This window comes from Musa acuminata, chromosome BXJ2-7, assembly GCF_036884655.1.
Source record: "Musa acuminata AAA Group cultivar baxijiao chromosome BXJ2-7, Cavendish_Baxijiao_AAA, whole genome shotgun sequence".
NCBI lineage: Eukaryota > Viridiplantae > Streptophyta > Magnoliopsida > Zingiberales > Musaceae > Musa > Musa acuminata.
The window spans coordinates 22,386,388-22,403,979 of NC_088344.1; the positions used below are offsets into that span (position 1 = coordinate 22,386,388).

The 17,592-nt window shown below is 39.5% G+C and overlaps 1 protein-coding gene and 1 long non-coding RNA gene across 2 annotated transcripts; one reads left to right on the forward strand and one right to left on the reverse strand.

Moving 5' to 3' along the window:
* Positions 1–6,305: 6,305 nt before the first annotated feature.
* Positions 6,306–7,670, forward strand: LOC135616368 (NAC domain-containing protein 104-like). The gene is made up of 2 exons (XM_065115555.1): positions 6,306–6,542; positions 7,395–7,670. Exons 1-2 carry the CDS (start codon positions 6,306–6,308, stop codon positions 7,668–7,670), a joined length of 513 nt encoding a protein of 170 aa, XP_064971627.1.
* Positions 7,671–8,382: 712 nt separating this feature from the next.
* LOC135616161 (uncharacterized) lies at positions 8,383–14,897 on the reverse strand. The gene is made up of 4 exons (XR_010488288.1): positions 14,571–14,897; positions 12,307–12,424; positions 11,933–12,219; positions 8,383–8,880 (listed from the first exon to the last, which is right to left on the reverse strand). It is a non-coding gene; the product is annotated as an uncharacterized LOC135616161 (long non-coding RNA).
* Between the last annotated feature and the right edge of the window lie 2,695 nt (positions 14,898–17,592).

Consider the following 17,592-nt stretch of genomic DNA (forward strand, 5'->3'; position numbering starts at 1 on the left):
CACTCATTACTATTAAATTTCTTATAAAATTTTATCACAGATTGCCTAGGTTTGAAGGGGAAGAAACTGAACAAAGATAAAAGATCTCTAGCCTGTAGTACCGAAGAGAAAAATGAACAAAACCTAACAGACAATTTATAGTCTTACTGGGAATCAATAAAGCTTCACTAAATATATGGGTTGCAGGTAATGCTTATTCAACATGCCCACACTTAGCATTCCTGACCTAAAAACTCGACATCCGCATGCATCTTAATTCGAATGAAACACTAATGAAATAATAAGACACTACATTAGATTTCAGATACTGTCAATTGTTAAGACACAAAAGGAGATGAAATCCATAACAAAAACATCCACTGGATGATTCGAGTTGAAGATAGAAGGTAACAGCTTACATGGTACTACAAAGAGCAAGATGTGCAGCTGCCTTGAGCAGCTATTTAACCTTTGTGATGTAGTCACTCATAGCCACCTCCTTTGACTTCCTTCCCTGTCAATTTTACTAATATTAAATAAGAAATAAATTTTGTCCAACAAGTTATATATATATATATATATATATAAGATTTGTCAAGTGGATTTTGTAAACCTTCAACAACCTTCCAAGCATCCCACTTGGCTCTGTCCCTCATATCGAATATACCAGGTCAGCCTACAAAGAGACAAAAGAAAAAAGTGTTATAATTTTGTTTGGCACAGAATGAAAATCACAAATAAGAATATATTAAGGGGCACATACTAGTTTTCACTGGTCCAACATTTGCTTTTTTGCAAAGCCCATAGAGGATCAATTTGTTCCCGTTAGTAGTATTTTCAAGTAAAGTTTTAGCTTTTGCAGCATATTCTTCAAAATCTTCCTGCAAAAGATTAGATTATCATCATCCAGTTAAGTTTTCGAAGATAAAGAAACATATTGACTCAGAATGTACTATGAGGCACAATAACCAATAGCATCAAGACAGATTCTTAGAAGGAAACTCTTATAAACATAAATCAGAACCTAGGAAGCAGATAAAGATACAATCTTAAAACTTATATACTACTTATAACAAAGGCCATATGCTAAGTAAAACTGAAAAAAATGATTGACGGAACAGTCTCAATGATATAAATAAGAAAAAATGATAATTAATAACAAGAACACAAAAAAAGGCCATCTTTTCAATTCAACAATTTGGCAGAAATGGGGAGCAGAAGACCAAGTCTTTTTTGTTTTTACTTTTAACTCTTAAGAGACTTAAGTGTTTTTCCAAACTTAAGTGTGCAATAGAGTATCATTTAGGAAAAGTTGTTTTTTCTCCTGTGTGGACACATGCACACATAACATGAACATCAAATGAGGGAAATAGATAGCAGATTCTAGCAATTATATTTATCACTTTTGGGCCACTAATTCCAGGCATTATGGTTTTTCTTGCTCATTGTACCAATTGTTCACAAACATTTGACGAGTTTATGCCTCACTGTAGCTGAAAAAATTAAGATACCAACTTCATATTTTTTTTCATAGATATAACATAAATGAAATTATGTCTCTATTTTTCATTGGATACCAAAATTTAAAATTGAATGATGATAGACGATGCTCTTGCAAAGATGCTCCAACTATTATTATGAATCCAATGAAATATAAATTGATGAAAAGGATCTACATTCCAGTTACTCTTATGCATCCAGATATGCAACTTGGAATTGGACCATTGAATGTTATCAGAGTTCTTTTAGAGTACATCAGAAATGGTATTACCTACAGGAACCAAAACTAGATTAGGAGTGCATGAGATCTACCAACGGGTACACAAGTAGAAGAACTGATAATAGACACATGAAACAGTCTCAAATAGATTTTTGAAGCAGGTTCAAAATAAGCTTTCCATGTTAAAGGTAATGTATATCTTTGAGGGTGAGGCAAAGAGTTATACAGATCCATACAAGTTTGTTTTCCAGGCATCAAGAGTGTTGGAAGATTGTCTCTGAAGCTCACTAGATTTTTAACCATGTCTGTGATCCATCATATTTATAGATTTTCAAAACAAGCATCTCTAGTGTATCGCACGATTTTAAACAGGCACATGCTTCCTATGGTCTTTGTGAAATCAATCTCGTTCACTAGACTGAACACTAAAACTCCATCCTTTACGATATAGCTTCTTCAAGCTTTTGCAAGGATATATAATTTACCATGTAAAAAGATCAACTCTACTTATAAGAAATTGTCAAAGCAACCCCGATCTAATTATAAAATACAAATTATTTCCATTCACAAATACAAATCAAAGACTACTATTCACCCAAAATTAAAAACAAAAGTCCCTGATGCTTCAAATTTCACATAGATACAATTTTAGCTACACTTTCCAAATTGTGATAGAATTTAAGAGTGAGATCTATATTTATGGTTAACAAAATACTCAATATCAGGCGTATCTTGGCCCATCAATAGTCAAGCGGATCATTTCGGATGCAGTTCTACATCATGTAATATGATCAATGCTTCTTACCTATCCTTCCATCACCATGTTCTTGCCTTCATTATGAGGCTTAGGCCATGGAAGAGTTCAAAAGGAGTCAACCAACAATATCGACAAAGAAAATAAAGGGGGTGACACATAAAGATTCTTTCTAGTCTCAAGAAGCTAATCACTGTACAAATCGATCAGACACTAACCACTAAATCAACCCTTCACCAAATGATCAAGGAAGCCTCTGATCTTAATAGAAAAAGGGGCCTCATGCATGCATGCTCTCCACCTGAATGAACGATTACGGACACAAATTTGTGCAATTTGACACTTTAAGATTTTAAAAGTCAACACAGTTCCGATTTCAGCAATCAATCGAACCACTACGGAACCAATATATTAGATGGCACACTGGTCTATACCATCTAATACCACGGAAAATGTAATAAAAATTAAATATATACTAATTGATACTAATTTATATAGTTCGATGTCAGATCGATATCAAACCGTTGTGCAGTTGCAGGAATAAGTTTTATCAAACTTAAATGCTGTATTTTGTAACTCCAAATCACGGAGTTTTATCAAATTTGTAACTCCAACACATATAGTTCAGCACAAATCAATGTAATTTGTGGAAATCATGTTTTTGTTGATGTAGGATACTACCATGGGCTTCCTGTAATGGCACCACCTCAATATGCTGCTCCACCACCCAGGAGCAGTGGCTTTTTGGAAGGATGCTTAGAGTGTTCATGGCTTCAATTTTTTATGCTCTTAAAGTTCAATTTTTTATGCTCCACCACTTCAATATGCTGCTCCACCTCCCAAAAAACCTTCTGAATCACCCCTTCCTTCTGTTTCTGTGTTTGTCAGAGCAAAAGGAAAAATTGGAGTCTTTCTTTGTTTTTTGTGTGATTAAAGTATACAGCAGTAGAGGTATATGATACTTGATGAACAAAGATTAAATGGAAAAGTGAAAATTAAACAGTATATGCAATCATGATTTGATGCATTGTATGGCATACCATCCAAAATAATATGAAACGAGCTGTACATACTGGTCTGCCCACTGAATGGAAAGTGATAAGCTCGTTTCAGATGGTACGTAAGAATCAGGCGAGGTGTCAGACAAGTATGGATAATATGTTGCTCGGTACCTTCGAAACTCATGTTGTATCGATCGAAATTTGATCGATACCAATCCAAATCGGCTCAAGTGGAACCCGAATACTCAAATTAACCATTGAGGCCTCTTTTGGAACTTTAAATCCTCATGTGTCCCCCTTTTAACTCAGTATTACTCTCATTCGCTTTCTTACTCTTTCTCACATTTTTCTTTGTGAAAGTTCATGATCGGTGATTAGTAGTAATCAAGATATTGATTTAAATAAAGGAGGGATGCAAACTCAGGATATGATGGAATTTCACTCTAATTTGAGATAGCATTTACCTTTTTTCTATGTTATATCATCATTTTGTACAAAGATTAAACGTGATTACGGTCATTCTCTTATGTTTAGTCTCAACTAGGTTCTTTCTCTTACATTTAGAACTAAATTAGGGATACTTAGGGTCAAATTGGTGGTAATAAAAAGATAAATTCACTTTCTCGTCCTTAGAACCTGTTATTCCTATTCTTTCATGCCTCATATACACTATATTCTTATTTAAATATAATATGTTATCATTAATTAAGATTAAATACTTAAAAATTATCTTTTGTGAATTCCAATCATCTTTTGGCTTTAAAAAAAAAAATTGGGATGTACTTCAGACATATGGTACATCGATATCGACTATACCGGACTGTTCATGGGCCAATACCACCGATCAACATGATACTGTGATCCATGATTGGATCATCCATTCTACATATTGTTCTATATCTTAGCATGTATCCTATTTGCTCTTTTCTTATATTGAGCTTTTATGTGGAAGACGAACTAGGATTTGTGAAACGTATTTGGAGAGTTTCCATGAAATGAAGTTGTAAAACAAACTTCAAATCACCTTCACCTTTATTTTAATGTTGTTGCTGCTAAGGTAAACTCATTTCTAGAGCTTCTTGCATTCTTTGCAAGTTTTCATTACTATGAATATTAGCTAAACACCAATTGCTGTTATTTTTCACATGCTCAGAATAGTGGACTCCTTAATGTTTATGTCATGGTATATGGTATTCATATGCTTGCAAAATATTACCAGATGACTTCAGAGATTTGGGGAAAAAAATAAATATTATTTTCTGATTATTTGTTAAGATATAGCAAAAAAAATATATATATTTTCCATCACCGATCTTGCCATCACCAAAATTGATCTTACCAACAAAAGTTTTTATTGCCAAAACCCTTCAGCAAGAATTTGTTAAACATTTGAGTGAAAATTATTATCCTCAATCAAAAAGTTTAATATAGCGTGGAGGTAATTAAATTCTCATACTTGTTTAACAGGAAATAAAAAAATACCAATTCACCTAAGGAGTATACTTTGGAAGAAAAACTCAATCCTCTCAAGAAATTAAAAAGTAAAAAGTTTTCCCGCTTTTTTTTTTTTTTGTTATCAGGGAGAAAAAGGGAAAATACACCCACTGGTCTTGAAAAGGACAATCATTTCCCAGAATAGGTTCTTAAACAAGGCAAATTAAAATGAAAGAAGATAAGATTCATCAATAGATCCGCATAAACAAGATGAGATCACAAAATGAATCAGCTACATTTATTTGATTTGTGAAATGGAGATCACTTGCTATTGTTTTGTGCTACTTTATCCTCTCAGTAGATTGTTGTCCTATGCTGCTGCTATCTTATTGGTGAGTGTTGCTGTGGTCCATCCATCCTATGTTTTCTGCTGATAACTCTACTCAGTCTTGAAGTATTTGCTGCTTTTAAAAACCCTTGAGGTGTATGCTAAAAGGCTGTAATCAAAATTTCAAGCTTGTCACTGTGTTTCAGCATCTTATCTTTTATTGTAGAGAAACTTGTCCAAAATTTTGTTTCACTGTGGTTGATACTCGGCGGTGGGAGTCCCAACCGAGAACGTTGATAAGATGCTCCATGGATGTCAAGTAACCATTGTCAAAGATCATTCTGCTTCAATCCAGTCTGCTAGTTCATAGGATCTGATTACTTCTACTTATCATTTTTGCTACTCATATGTTGCTACACCAAATACGAACCTAAATGACAAACTATGAGTAAAGCCCAAAGCGACAATGTGGCAAGAATGGAAAGGAAATCAACATGCGACGGACCTCGTTGGCATACAGGGGCAAATGATCACCCTCCTCGTCCCTCTGATTGGTTCCGTCAGCTCCCACCCTCAAACCACAAGGCAATACAGGAGGAAGCAGCTCACATACCTCCTCCGTCTTCGCGATCATCGAACCAACCTGAAATCGATCGAAGAAAACTCAAAATCAGCCCTAAAATCCATGCATTACGCTGAAAAATGAGGTGTTTCGGACAAAATGCTCATCTCCGTTCCCGAGCAGAGACAGATCGAACTGGGCGAAGGGCTCGGTGGATTTGGAGACACAAAGAAAATGAGCATGTGCGGAAGTTAATTTCAAATTAAATATATAATACGACGCTAAAATCTTATAAATATAATTAATTTGGGGATTCGGAATCCAGAACAGGAAACACGCTTACGTGGATTCGATTCAAGAATCACTCTGCGCGCCCGTTGCCTACATATATATATATATATACATATATCGCACGCCTCTCCCACTCTCACTCCGTCTTCTCGCCCTCGCCTCTCCTCTGCTCCATTCTCCTCCTCGTTGATTTCCTCTCCTCTCCTAGTCAAGAAACCGTCTTTGGTCGTCCATCCATGGAGCCCATCGACCTCGTACCGAGCGGCTACAGGTTCCTTCCCACGGCGGAGGAACTCTTGGTTGACTACCTCGCCAACTGCGTCGCCGGCGCACCCCTCCCTGGCCGCGCTGTCGCCTTCGCGGACGTCTACGGCACCGAGCCGTGGAATCTTCTAGGCAGCGATCGCCAGGAGGGCTATTTCTTTGCGGAGCGCAAGCCCAAGAACAGCGGCGGCTCGCGCGTCGATCGAAAGGCCGGCAGCGGTTCTTGGACTCTGTACAAAAAGCAAGAAACCGTTAAGTCCATGGTCGGCGGGCGCGAGATGGTGGTCGGGCGAAAGAGCTGCCTTTCTTTCAACGATGGTCGGCGGAAGAACTCCGGGTGGACGATGTACGAGTTCGAAATGTGTTCGTCCGGCGGCTTCGAGAGACGAGTTCTCTGTCACGTCAAGAGAAGCTCGCATTGTGCCTACTCCGGCGGCACCACCATCAAAACGGTTGAGACCACCTCGGAGGCCGCGACAGACACGGTCACCGGCGACAGCTTCGTTGGGCTAAAGAGAAATAGAGACGAATCTTCTACTCTCTCGGCAAAAGCATCGACTCTCTCAAAGAAGCCATGCTGGGAGTTGGTTGCACATCCCAGCAGAGCATTGCAGTCCGACGTCTCGCCACATCCAACCGCGGCGGTGCAACATTCCTCGTTGGCTCCTGCTATGACACCCCCGGAGAGTCATCTTTCCTCGGTCGACTCCGTTGCACCGAACGAAGCCGGAGTCGCAGCCGCCTCTCCATCATCTACGGACGTTGGTGGAGGTGAGCTCCCGATAACTACGGAAGAACTGGAAGCATTCTTGGCTTCGTCTTCGTCGTCGGTCGATCTTGGCGGTGAGCAGAACTGCACCGACGATGCGTTCTTCGCCAGAGAGGTTGAAGCCTTGCTGATGTCGGATGACACCGACACAGCCACGACTACCATCCCGAAGGCCTCACCGCCAGGCCTTGTCGATCTTCTCTCGATGCCCGATGACACTCGGATTGATTCGACCACGGTCGCAGATGTTTCCTCCTCATCGTCGTCGACAGACTTGGTTGCGTGTGAGCAGATGTACAGCACCGACGATGACTTCTTCGCGAGCCTGGAACAGATCCATGCCTCCTTGATGTCCGATGACACGATTCCAGCCTCGGTGATGTTTGGCACCAACACTGATTCAACCACGGTCGCAGCGGCTTCGTCGTCATCATCGATCGACATTGTTGAGTGTGAGCAGACGGAGATCATAGATGATAATGACGACTTCCTGCAAAGGATTGAAGCACTCATGAAGTCCGATGACACCCCTATTGATTCGACTATGACCTGGTGGTTGGATCCGTAGCTTGCTTGTATGAAAGCTTATACGGAAAATGATGTTTGTTCATGTATATCATAACAATGGTAGGGAAAGAAAATTTTATGTTCTTGTAAATAATATGATGGCCATAACAAAGTTCAATTTTCATCTCATGTTTTGTTTGTTGTTTCCTTAATATGATGGCATCTATAAGAAATGGTATCAATGTTGTTTCGTCAAGTTCAAAGAGAAAGAGTGATCATATGATATCAACAGGTTCTCTCAACCTCAGACTTTGCTGGTTTGGACGACTGGTTTCAGAGGCAAGGCAGCAAATTTGATCAATCATCTTTTGGAAACATGTTCCAACTTTTTTGTTTCCGAGTGAAGTCCACAACAACAACAGAAACAAATAACAAAGCTGCTGCAAGTCAATCCATCGTTAAAAACCTTTAATCACTGAATCGATACTATCGAAAACCAAACCTTTAATCACTGAATCGATAAAAAAATTCCATGGTTTGAAGCAATTGACAATGCCCAAAAATATTCTAACTGATATGCAAAAGATTAAACACACATATCATAGTAGGAAATGCATTCTCTCCAGAAATGTGATTTCAATAATGAGCGAGAACAACGTCTGCATCATGTTAAATTCATCTAGTATCAACAACTAGTCCTGATAACCCACCGTTAAGAAATACAAGACAATTGAGATAGAAGAACATACCATTCATCATACGACTCGAAAAAATTGTCAAATTACATCTAAATTACATATTCAGAATTTTGAATGAATTTAAACAACCAATCTGAGTCTACTATTCCAGCTTTGGAAGTTACATACAAATTCAAATAATTAATATCAAGTCTACAAAATAGTAAAAATTTGTGGGAGTAACCACGTCGGTTTTCAAAACAAATGATAAGAACAAATAACACTCCTGAGAAGATTGGAACAAACTAAGATATGGGCCCAAGGACTCCCAATCTTCCTTCATGTTAATCTATGACTAGTTCAAGTGCATAAATCAGAAGAACTTTGTCTTGTTACATGCCGGAAGCTTATGAAGAAGAAATGTAATCCTAATTCCTTTTGCAAAGGTTGTAGCATTCAAATTCTTTTGGAATGTAACTCCTCTTCCTCCTTTGAGGCATGAATTATAACATGATCTGGCAAAGGAGTCATGGTGCCCTGCTTTCTTTTAGGATCCTAGTCCTGCATGATCTTTATTTCGATATCGAGGACGCCCTGACATTTTTAAAAGCAAAAGGTCAGTTAAAATGGATCATTAAGCACTTGAATATATATATATATATATATATTTCTCCAGGTATATCTGTGTTTTTATTACTATTTAGAAAGTCAATAAATTCATCCATCTAAATTTTAGCACAAACAAGGTTAGTACAATAAAAAATTCGAAGCATTTAGGTACAACCTACCAAACAAGCATTTCTAGTTGAAGTTGTCAATAGGCAAGTATCTATATGAGCATTGCGAGGAAACCAAACTCTATGAAAGTAATCATACCGCAATAGAGATGTAGAAAGAATTCAGGGACAGGGACAGATGTATCAAATAGGACGAACAAAAAGTCATCTCCTTTATCATGTGGCACTTGAGATGTAGAAATAAAGCAAAATAGAAGAAAAAGAAAGATATTTTGAGTTTTTCCCTCTCCTCAAGCATTTAAACTTAGCCAAGCCAAATTATTCTTATTGCAGAGTTTAAGCTCATCAGCATCGAGAGGGGTGATCAAGAAGGCAAGATACTTGAAAAAGAGAATTTGGATTCTAACAAAAAAAAGAAATGTAAGAACACAGTTTGACTAAAATTGTTCTTGATGCTTTCAACATGTGTATGAGACAAATTCCTACTGCAGTCAACCATGCAGTAGCAACAAAATCATAATGCTTGAAGTTGCAGCAAAAAAACACAGGCATTGGCAAAGGTTATAAATGAAGACAAAACCAAGAATCCAATTACAATGACTTAATGACTTCATCAAAATTTTGACTGTAACAATCATTTTGCTGCTTCAATCAGAATAGTTTCATTGAAAAAATTTCTACTATCTACTACTTATCCCAGTTACCATTAGAAATTATCTTTGTTTGCTGTTCTTCCAAGATCAGTTATGCATGTCATTTCAAGCTTGAGTTGAACAGAATCAAACCATGATCTAAGAACTAGCATTTACTGGAATCTCAATGCATGTTACACACACAATAATCCACCTCATTCAGAGAGTATGCCACGAATTCAAACTTGAGTTCAATAGAGAGTTGATGAAATTACAAATTTGAGAACCCAAAATTCATTGCGTTCCTGTAGTTGATATGGAAGAAAAGGAAGGCAAAAGGCTTGAGTTGCAAATAGGAAAACAGAATTGTAAGCTACATTATTTGGAGGTAACAAACGAGAATCTAATGGAAAAAGGAAAAAAGAAAATCTTGTTTGTTGGAATCAGAATGATCATTTTCTTCTAAAAAAGAATGTCTTGCCTAATTAACTCCATAAAGCAAAATTCTTTTAGAGTAATCGAGTCTATTAGAGAACGTGATCAAAACAAATACTATGCTCGACACAGATTTTTAAGAGACCATAAGCAAATAAATGTCGGATGGCATACTGAAAGATAAAACACTCGATCAATGTCTGCATCAGTGATTTAAAAGGCGCTCGGGCGCTCTCCTAGGCACTCGGGCGAGGCGATGCGAGGCCCAATCGTCTCAATTCATTTCCAGGTGGCGTGCTTCAAAGAGGCGCCGCCTAGGCGCTCGCCCGAGCCCAGGCGCCGGATGCTTCGGGCGAGCGCCTGGGTTAAACCAGGTGACCAAACCAGCGTTTAAGGTCTGGTTCGGTCTCCGGTGCTTTGGTTGGTTCAATCGAACCAACTAAAGCACCAATATTAGCGCGACTTCCCCAACCCTAACCCTGCTTGCCGTTCATGCTACTGCCGCCGCTGCTCATTGCCGCTGCTGCTCTCGTTGCTGCTGCCGCTGCTCGTTACTACCGTTGCCGCTCTCACTGTCGCCACTCGCCACTCCCGCTCCCGTTGCCGCTGCTACTATTGCCACTGTCTCCGCTCGCCGCTCTCGCTCTCGCTGCTGCTGTCGCCACTCGCTGCTACCATTGCCACTGTCTCCGCTCGCCGCTTCCGCTCCTGCTGCTCGTTGCTACTGGTGCCATCATCGCCGCTTGCCGCTCCCGCTCCTGCTGCTCGCTGCTGCCGGTGCCACTGTCGCCGCTTGCCGCTCCCGTTGCTGCTGCCACTGTCGTTGCTCGCATCTGCCGCTCCCGCTCTTCTCAGTCAACACCCTCGGTCTTCTGACTCTTCCCTTACACTCTTCGATAGTATACTGTTAACAGTATACTGTTAACTGCATACTAGTAATAGTATTTGTATTTATTAGATTAATTTAAAAGTATATTTTTATTTAAAATTTTAAATAATTATATTTATTAATTATATTATATATTTTTATATTTTAGTGCCTCACTTTGCTGGGGCGAGGGCCTAGCGCCACGGTCGTTTTTTGACCATGGCATCTTTTGGCGCCTACGCTTTTTAAATCACTGGTCTACATTACAACTATCCATGCCTTTCACAAAACACATTCTATACAAATTTGGATGATGAAAAGAATCTAAATTCGAGTTTCTCTTATGCATACAGATATGCAACTTCGAATCGGACCAATAAATGTTATTAGTGTTCTTGTAGGGTACAACAGAAATTGTATTACTTACAAGAACCAAAACTAGATTAGGAGCGCATGAGATCTACCAACAGGTACACAAGTAGAAGAACTGATAATAGACATTGAAACATTATCAAATGGATTTTTGAAGCAGGTTCAAAATAAGCTCTCCATGTTAAAGGTAATGTATAACTTTGAGGGTGAGGCAAAGAGTTATACAGATCCATACAAGTTTGTTTTCCACCTAGGTTTTAAGGGGAAGAAACTGAACGAAGATAAAAGATCTCTAGCATGTAGTACTGAAGAGAAAAATGAACAGAACCTAACAGACAATTGACAGTCTTACTGGGAATCAATGAAGCTTCACTAAATATATGGGCTGCAGGTAATGCTCATTCAACATGCCCACACTTAACTTTGCTGACCTAAAAACTTAACATCCACAAGCATCTTAACTAGAATGAAACACTAATGAAATGATAAGATACTGCATTAGATTTCATATAGTGTCAATTATTAAGACACAAAGGAGATGAAATCCATAACTAACACATCCACTAGATGATTCAAGTTCAAGATAGAAGGTAACAGCTTACATGGTACTACATAGAGCAAGATGTGATAAAGTAGCATAAGCAACAGTAGCAGCTGCCTCGAGCAGCTGTTTAACTTTGGTGAGGTAGTCACTCATAGCCTCCTCCTTTGGCTTCCTCCCCTGTCAATTTTACTAATATTAAATAAGAAATGAATTTTGTCTAACAAGTTATATATATTTATTTATATTTATATATATAAGATTTGTCAATTGGATTTTGTAAACCTTCAACAGCCTTCCAAGCTTCCCAGTTGGCTCTATCCCTCATATTGAATATACCAGGTCAGCCTGCAAAGAGACAAAAGATAAAAGTGTCAAAATTTTGTTTGGCAAAGAATGAAAATAATGAATCAGAAGATATTAAGGAGCACGTACTAGTATTCACTGGTTCGACGGTTGCTTGCTAGTAAAGCCCATACAGGAACAATTTGCACTTCTTAGTAGTATTTACAGGTAAAGTTTTAGCTTTTGCAACATATTCTTCAAAATCTTCCTGCAAAAGATTAGATTATCATCATCCAGTTAAGTAAGTTTTCGAAGATAAAGAAACATATTGACTCAGAATGTACTATGAGGCACAATAACCAATACCATCAAGACAGATTCTTAGAAGCAAACTCTTATAAACATAGATCAGAAACTAGGAAGCAAATAAAACTACAATCTTAATACTTATAGACTACTTATAACAAAGGCCATATGCTAAGTAAAACTGAAAAAAATGATTGACGGAACAGTCTCAATGACATAAATAAGAAGAAATGATAATTAATAACAATAACACAAAATATAAGCCCTTGTTTTCAATTCAACTATTTGGAAGAAATGGGGAGCAGAAGACCAAGACTTCTTTTATTTTTTTTCTTTTCCTCTTCTGAGAAATATTTTTTCTTTCCCGTCCAAAAATAAGTGTGTAATAGAGTATCATTTAGGAAAAGTTGTTTCTTCTCATGTGTGCACACATGCACACATAAGATGAACATCGACGGAGGGAAATTGATAGCAGATTCTAGCAATTATATTTATTACTTTAGGGCCACTAATTTCAGTCGTTATGGTTTTTCTTCCTCATTGTAGCAATTATTCACATACATGTGAAGAGTTTAAGCATCACTGTATCTGATAAAATTAAGATACCAATAAATATAACAAAAATGAAATTATGTCCCTATTTTTCATTGGATACCAAAGTTTAAAATTGAATGATGATGGATGCTCTTGCAAAGATGCTCCAACTATAATTATGATCCCAATGAAATATAAATTGATGAAAAGAATCTAAATTCGAGTTTCTCTTAGGCATACAGATATGCAACTTCGAATCGGACCAATAAATGTTATTAGAGTTCTTGTAGGCTACATCAGAAATTTTATTACTTACAAGAACCAAAACTAGATTAGGAGCGCATGAGATCTACCAACAGGTACACAAGTAGAAGAACTGATAATAGACATTGAAACATTATCAAATGAATTTTTGAAGCAGGTACAAAATAAGCTCTCCATGTTAAAGGTAATGAATGCATATATTTGAGGGTGAGGCAAAGAGTTATACATATCCCAACAAGTTTGTTTTCCAAGTATCTAGAGTGTTGGAAGATTGTCTCTGAAGCTCACTAGATTTTTAACCATGTCTTTGATCCATCATATGTATAGATTTTCAAAACATGCATCTCTAGTGTATTGCACGATTTTAAACAGACTCATGCTTCCTCTGGTCTTTGTGAAATCAATCTCGTTCACCAGACTGAACACTAAAACTCCATCCTTCACGATATGGCTTCTTCAAGCTTTTGCAAGGATAGATATATAATTTACCATCTAAAAAGATCAACTCTACTTATAAGAAAATGTCAAAGCAACCCCGATCTAATTATAAAATACAAATCATTTCCATTCACAAATACAAATCAAAGACTACTAATCACCCAAAATTAAAAACAAAAGTCCCTGATGCTTCAAATTTCACATAGCTAAAATTTTAGCTACACATTCCAAATTGTGATAGAATTTAACAGTGAGATCTATAGTTATGGTCAACAAAATACTCAATATCAGACGTCTCTTGGCCCATCAAAAGTCAAGCGGATCATTTCTGATGCAGTTCTGCATCATGTAATATGATCCATGCTTCTTACCTATCCTTCCATCACTATGTTCTTGCCTTCATTATGAGGCTTAGGCCATGGAAGAGTTCAAAAGGACTCAACCAACAATATCGACAAAGAAAATAAAGGGGGTGACACATAAAGATTCTTTCTAGTCTCAAGAAGATAATCACTGTACAAATCGATCAGACACTAACTACTAAATCAACCATTCACCAAATGATCAAGGAAGCATCCGATCTTAACTGAGAAAGGGGCCTCATGCATTCATGCTCTCCAGATCCATGAAACTACATGAATGTGAGCATATGGCTCCAAACAACAGCATGAAAGGTTCAAATCGAAGAATAACCAGCCAAAGAACTGCAGATGTTCTAAGCAAAATAAGATCATTATGACTAACATACACGCACAGTCAGAGCTCTAAGATTAGGTCACCATATCCCCAAAAAAATGGGAAAAATTAGCAAAATAGAACACAACAACAGGAAAAGAGGATCAGAAATCACGTGGCGATGTTGTTCTCGTTACCTGCAGACCCATCGCGCTCTCTATTCCTCCTCCTCCGCGTTTTTGGATTCCCGGTTGCGTCGCCGGGTCGCGAAGGACGGAGAGATTATTATGTACGCGCACGTCATTATAGGCCTCGGATTCAAAACAATATGCATTTGGATTTTCGATGGATCAATGCGTTCCAGATCGAAATCAACATGCGACGGACCTCGTTGGCATACAGGGGCAAATGATCACCCTCCTCGTCCCTCTGATTGGTTCCGTCAGCTCCCACCCTCAAACCACAAGGCAATACTGGAGGAAGCAGCTCACATACCTCCTCCGTCTTCGCGATCATCGAACCAACCTGAAATCGATCGAAGAAAACTCAAAATCAGCCCTAAAATCCATGCATTACGCTGAAAAATGAGGTGTTTCGGACAAAATGCTCACCTCCGTTCCCGAGCAGAGACAGATCGAACGGGGAGAAGGGCTCGGTGGATTTGGAGACACAAAGAAGATGAGCACGTGCGAAAGTTAATTTCAAATTAAATATATAATACGACGCTAAAATCTTATAAATATAATTAATTTGGGGATTCGGAATCCAGAACAGGAAACACGCTTACGTGGATTCGATTCAAGAATCACTCTGCGCGCCCGTTGCCTACATATATATATATATATATATATATATACATATATCGCACGCCTCTCCCACTCTCACTCCGTCTTCTCGCCCTCGCCTCTCCTCTGCTCCATTCTCCTCCTCGTTGATTTCCTCTCCTCTCCTAGTCAAGAAACCGTCTTTGGTCGTCCATCCATGGAGCCCATCGACCTCGTACCGAGCGGCTACAGGTTCCTTCCCACGGCGGAGGAACTCTTGGTTGACTACCTCGCCAACTGGGTCGCCGGCGCACCCCTCCCTGGCCGCGCTGTCGCCTTCGCGGACGTCTACGGCACCGAGCCGTGGAATCTTCTAGGCAGCGATCGCCAGGAGGGCTATTTCTTTGTGGAGCGCAAGCCCAAGAACAGCGGCGGCTCGCGCGTCGATCGAAAGGCCGGCAGCGGTTCTTGGACTCTGTACAAAAAGCAAGAAACCGTTAAGTCCATGGTCGGCGGGCGCGAGATGGTGGTCGGGCGAAAGAGCTGCCTTTCTTTCAACGATGGTCGGCGGAAGAACTCCGGGTGGACGATGTACGAGTTCGAGATGTGTTCGTCCGGCGGCTTCGAGACACGAGTTCTCTGTCACGTCAAGAGAAGCTCGCATTGTGCCTACTCCGGCGGCACCACCATCAAAACGGTGGAGACCACCTTAACGGAGGCCGCGACAGACACGGTCACCGGCGACAGCATCGTTGGGCGGAAGAGAAATAGAGACGAATATTCTACTCTCTGGGCAAAAGCATCGACTCTCTCAAAGAAGCCATGCTGGGAGTTGGTTGCACATCCCAGCAGAGCATTGCAGTCCGACGTCTCACCACCTCCAACCGCGGTGGTGCAACATCCCTCATTGGCTCCTGCTGTGACACCCCCACCCCCGGAGAGTCATCTTTCCTCGGTCGACTCCGTTGCACCGAACGAAGCCGAAGTCGCAGCCGCCTCTCCATCATCAACGGACGTTGGTGGAGGTGAGCTCCCGATAACTACGGAAGAACTGGAAGCATTCTGGGCTTCGTCTTCGTCGTCGGTCGATCTTGGCGGTGAGCAGAACTGCACCGACGATGCGTTCTTCGCCAGAGAGGTTGAAGCCTTCCTGATGTCGGATGACACCGACACAGCCACGACTACCATCCCGAAGGCCTCACCGCCGGGCCTTGTCGATCTTCTCTCCATGCCCGATGACACTCGGTTTGATTCGACCACGGTCGCAGATGTTTCCTCCTCATCATCGTCGATAGACTTGGTTGCGTGCGAGCAGATGCACAGCACCGACGATGACTTCTTCGTGAGCCGGGAACGGGTCCATGCCTCCTTGATGTCCGATGACACGATTCCAGCCTCGGTGATGTATGGCACCAGCACTGATTCAACCACGATCGCAGCGGCTTCGTCGTCATCATCGATCGAGATTGTTGGGTGTGAGCAGACGGAGAACATAGATGATAATGACGACTTCCTGCAATGGATTGAAGCCCTCGTGAAGTCCGATGACACCCCTATTGATTCGACTATGACTTGGTGGTTGGATCCATAGCTTGCTTGTATGAAAGCTTATACGGAAAATGATGTTTGTTCTTGTAAATATTGGCCATAACAAAGTTCAATTTTCATCTCATGTTTTGTTTGTTGTTTCCTTAATATGATGGCATCTATAAGAAATGGTATCAATGTTGTTACATCAAGTTCAAAGAGAGAGTGATCATATGATATCAACAACTTCTCTCGACCTCAGACTTTGCTGGTTTGGACGACTGGTATCAGAGGCAAGGCAGCAAATTTGACCAATCATCTTTTGGAAACATGTTCCAACTTTTTGTTTCCGAGTGAAGTCCACAACAACAACAAAAACAAATAACAAAGCTGCAAGTCAATCCATCGTTAAAAACCTTTAATCACTGAATCGATACTATAGAAAAACAACAGGTGTGCACTGATACTATAGAAAACCAAACCTTTAATCACTGAATCGATAAAAAAATTCCATGGTTTGAAGCAATTGACAATGGCCAAAAAAATTCTAACTGATATGCAAAAGATTAAACACACATATCATAGTAGGAAATGCATTCTCTACAGAAATCTTGTTGATATGATATGATCGGATTTCAATAGTGAGTGAGAACAACGTCAGCATCATGTTAAATTCATTAGATGAATATCATAGTATCAACAACTAGTCCTGATAAACCACCGTTAAGAAATACAATACAATTGAGATAGAAGAACATACCATTCATCTTACGACTCGAAAAAATTGTCAAATTACATCTAAATTATATATTCAGAATTTTGAATGAATTTAAACAACCAATCTGAGTCTACTATTCCAGCTTTGGAAGTGTTACATACGAATTCAAATAACTAACATCAAGTCTACAAAACAGTAAAAATTTGTGGG